The following is a 4,192-nucleotide window of genomic DNA, read 5'->3' as shown; positions in this document are numbered from 1 at the left end:
GGGAAAGAAGTGGACAAGTTTAACCAAGGGGTCAACCATGCTGCTGGGCAGGCAGAGAAGGAGATAGAGAAGGTAAACCAAGGGGTCCACCATGCTGCTGGGCAAGCTGGGAAAGAACTGGAGAAGGTCAAGGAGGATGTCCACCAAGGGGTCAACCAAGCCGGCAAGGAGGCCAACCAGCTGCTGAATGTAGGTGAACAAGGCGGGGGTGGGAATTGGGGTTCTGGGGCAGCTGAGGGAAGGAGAGGTTAAACATTGAACAGGTTGGGAGAATTGGCATGGCTGCTTCCTCTGGTGAAAGGTAGAAAGGCTAGGGGATTACCCTTCTACCACCTCCCTTCCCCTCCCCTCCCCACAGCCTCCCATAGACTGTACAACCAAGTGGATTCCCATTGTCCTCTCTCCAGCTCATTTACTTCAACAACCATTTATTGAATGCCAACTATACACAAAGTACTGGTGATAGATAGAAAGGTTTTAAAAATGATATAATACCTGCCCTCAAGGAGCTTACATTCTACCAATAAGAATACAAGGTAGAGTGTGATGGGATCAAAGGAGAAATTGAGACAGTGCTATTAGAAGCCTAGCTGGGAGAGAGCTGAAGGAAATCAGGCAGCCCCAGTCCTGAAGATTATCCTGCATCGGTCACTTTCCCTGTTCCCCCTTCCCCAGCTCTCAGCCTGGTGACAGAAGCTGGGCTAGATGTTGGGGTAAGGAGGTAGGGGGAGCTGTGGCCCTGCCTTCAGGGAGCTGCTGATCTAGTTGAGAAGTTAGCAAGGTCTAATGGGCGAGCCAGAAAACACAAGTGAGACATCACACAACTACAGAAACGGATTCTGTTAAGTGTCCCGGGGAACCGAGAGTGGAGGAAAGACCAGATCTGGAAGAAGTCAGTCAGAGAGGGCTTCCTAGGGAAAGGGAGGGAGAATGGTGGCTGGTGCTGAGGGGAAAGCAGAAATGCTTAAAAGGCTTAGTTTGGGGGACAAGGGATAGAAGAATCTGGCATGTCAGAGGAACAGCTGGGGAAAGGCTGGGGCACAGGATGCCTGCATCCTCCCCATTCTCTAGTAGGTGACAGTCACTGGGATTAACAAGGTGGTGACAGCATCTTGGGGTGAGGACCTGGCTTCGGCCAGCAGGCAGGAGGCCAGGAGTGGAGGTGTGGATAGGGCAGGGCTCTGGGTGAGAGACAGCAATGATGCAGAATTTAGGATTAAGAAACTGAGGGACAGGGCTGGGATTAGGAAAGATTTGGAATTGGGTTGCAAGGTTTCGCAGCAGCAGGATCAGCGAGTGGAGGCACCCAGAGTATCTGGAATAGGAATGGGGAGAAGGATAAGGCTAGAGTTAGAGATGGAGCTAGTCTTGGGGTCGGGATATTTATAGCTGAATTGGGTTTGATACCAACTCTGGGGTCCTGGTATCTGACCACTGTCTTCTTTCTGCCTTTTACCTGGAACACATTTTTAAATTTGGAAGAACATCAGATAGCAGGAGGGAGAGCTGGGGGCTTCTCTTCTTAGCTCTGAGAGAAGCCCTTCCCCACCCTGTCCAGTAATACCAGCCTGACTCGATACAACTGGACCATGGGGGAAAGTCTTCCTGCTCTGTCTGCTCCAGCTTCCCCTGAATGGAGAGGGGTGTTCTAGGAAAGGTTTGGGGCCCCTAGGAGGTGAAGGGATCCTAATGTGGTCTGTCTTTTACTCTCAGGGAGCTCATCACGGAGGAGCTGGCGGCAGCGGGGTAGGAGTCACACCCTTGAACTCTGGGGTAAGCTCTTTCTCACAAATGCTTGGAGTCTGGAAGGAGGGAAGGGAAAGGGAGGCAAGAGGAGGGCAAACGGCCCTGAGTCCTAGGCTAGGAGGTCAGGCAGCAGAGGATGAAGGAAGAGGAAAGCTGGGGGCTAACTCTTGCTGTCTTCAACTTCTAGGCCTCGGTCAACACACTCTTCATCAACTTACCAGCTCTGTGGAAAGTAAGTACCGTCACTATCCCTGACTCTTGAGTTTCTTAGGAATCTCCTTGGGGCAGAGGGTCTCCCTGTCTCCCCACCTTCCCCTCCTACACCGAGGAATAGAGCCTATTCTCATCTCTCCGTTTTCAGTTTTGGGTTATCACTATGGACCTTTCCATTACCTCCCAGTCTCCTAAGATCACCATAAGAGCTGGGAAACAAAACTACTTGGGGTGCCCCCACCCATCATTGAGACATAGAGGGACCAGTTGGGACCGACCAGGTCATCTGCCAGTGCATTTTCCCTACTTTCCTGGAGTCTAAGAACCTCTTTCCTTCACCTTTAGACCTAGTATCAGGGTCCCTTTGGCATCCAGAGAGTATTTCTATTAATTCATCAATTATTAAGCTCCTACTGTGTGCCAGCTACCATGCCAGACACAGGGTATAGAAATAGAAAAGTTAGGCAATCCTTGCCCCCACAGAGCTTACATTCTGTTAGACTTTTCTCTGTCATCTTTGATTCACATCCCTCACCTCATCACATCCTTGCTAATTGGGGGCTAAGCATTGGGGGCTCTGCTCTTTCCTAGCTGGAGGTGAGTCCCCATCTTATTCCCGGCATAAAGTTCTCTGTTCTGTCCCTCTCTCCTTCACTCTGCTCCCAAAGCAATACTTTGGCTCTTTGCAATTGAGCAAAGGGTCCCCCTCCTCTATCTGCTGCCTGAGATGAGGGTAGGGAGAGGACAGGCCATGCAAGGCAAAGGTGACTAACAGATCCTTCCCTCTCCATCAGCCTGTCCCTTGCCCCTCAACTGCTCAGCTCCTAAGGACAGAACTAGGAGAAATGGCTCTCAGTCTTTGTAACCCCAACCCCTAGAAGAATGTTTTGTCAGGAAGACCCAAGTTCAAATTTGATCTCAGACACTCACTAGATGTATGACTCCGGCCAAATCACTTAACCTCAGTTTCCTCATCTGTAAAATGAGGATAATAATAGCATCTATCTCCTGGGGCTGTTGTGAGGATCACATGAGATAATAATTATACAGCACTTACTTAGCACAGTGCCTAGCACATAATAAGCACTATATAAATATCAGCTATTGTTTTTATTCTCATTATTGTTAATATTTTTTTGGTGAGGCAATTGGGGTTAAGTGACTTGCCCAGGGTCACACAGCTAGTGAGTGTTATGTGTCTGAGGCCACATTTGAACTCAGATCCTCCTGAATCTAGGGCTGGTGCTCTATTCACTGCGCCACCTAGCTGCCCCTCATTATTATTATTCACAAGAGCACAATGATCTATTCCATCCTGGTGAGTTAAGGCTTCTGACCTCAACATCCGACAGTTCCCTCTCTGCCCATTTCTTGTCTGCCTCATCTTCCAATTTCTCGTCACCCCCACCTCATGCTCCCGAGCCTCCATTGGCCATGCCAGACCAGGAAGGGGAGGTCTGTCTCTACCCCTGGCTCCATTCCCCTGGTGTTTCTCCCTCTCAGTCTCTCCAGGTCTGTCTCTTTCTCCTCTTACTACTACTCTCTCCTTTTTTCTTCACAGAGCATCGTCAACATGGGCCTGTGAACTGATTGATGGGCTTTGTCCGGCTGTGCCGAACAGGTTCTGTGGATCGGTCTTCCAAGTGCTTGTGGAGAACTTGGGGGGGGGCGTGCTGTGTGGGCGGGGAACCACTTCCAGGACACAAGGAGTGGGGACATTGTTAATAAACATGATAAACTGGTACTCACTCCCCCTTTGTATCTTTTAACAGTTTTCTTTTTTTTTAATTATGAACTTAAATGCAAGCATTTCCACATACCAGGGTATGTGAACCCGTATGGGTTGAAAAGCTTGTCAAAGGGGTATAGGGAATATCTGCTAAATAACTGTATTATCTTATTTAAATATTCCCAGAATAGTAGTGATTAGTGAAAAAAATTTACATTTAATGACTTTATGATACTAAAAATGTTATGGATTCAATAAAGTTTCTTTATGAAAATTAACTCATTTTGTTTCTTATGCACAACTGCTTGGAAAACGTTAGAATTTATTTCCTTTCACATTTCATATTTTAGGAAGGTTTTACTGAAAGCTACAGGGTTGTAGAGACTGAAAAAAACTGGTTTGTCATATACATAGGAAACCAAGAATCTCGGTTATGCATAGCTTGGCTTTTTAAAGTATGTTGTTCAGCTGCTTCAGTCATGTCTGACTCTTCAAAACCCCAGC

The 4,192-nt window shown here is 47.9% G+C and overlaps 1 protein-coding gene across 4 annotated transcripts in view; it reads left to right on the top strand.

Annotated features, from left to right (window-relative positions):
- SBSN (suprabasin) overlaps positions 1 to 3,966 on the top strand; it is a 4,481-nt gene extending 515 nt beyond the window's left edge. Inside the window, exons 2-5 of one of the 4 annotated variants that reach the window (XM_027855205.1) lie at positions 52 to 189; positions 1,714 to 1,773; positions 1,934 to 1,978; positions 3,521 to 3,966. In XM_027855205.1, coding sequence (XP_027711006.1) covers positions 52 to 189; positions 1,714 to 1,773; positions 1,934 to 1,978; positions 3,521 to 3,544 — 267 coding nt within the window. In that variant the 3' untranslated portion in view covers positions 3,545 to 3,966. Of the gene's footprint in view, positions 1 to 30; positions 190 to 1,713; positions 1,774 to 1,933; positions 1,979 to 3,520 lie in introns of all 4 variants that reach the window. The other 3 variants (XM_027855207.1, XM_027855204.1, XM_027855208.1) reach the window with 3 other exon arrangements.
- Positions 3,967 to 4,192: the final 226 nt, after the last annotated feature.

The sequence above is a fragment of the Vombatus ursinus genome, unplaced genomic scaffold (genome assembly GCF_900497805.2).
Source record: "Vombatus ursinus unplaced genomic scaffold, bare-nosed wombat genome assembly UNPS02010822.1, whole genome shotgun sequence".
NCBI lineage: Eukaryota > Metazoa > Chordata > Mammalia > Diprotodontia > Vombatidae > Vombatus > Vombatus ursinus.
Note: the sequence above shows the minus strand (reverse complement) of the source record. Positions and strands in the feature narration are given on the sequence as shown.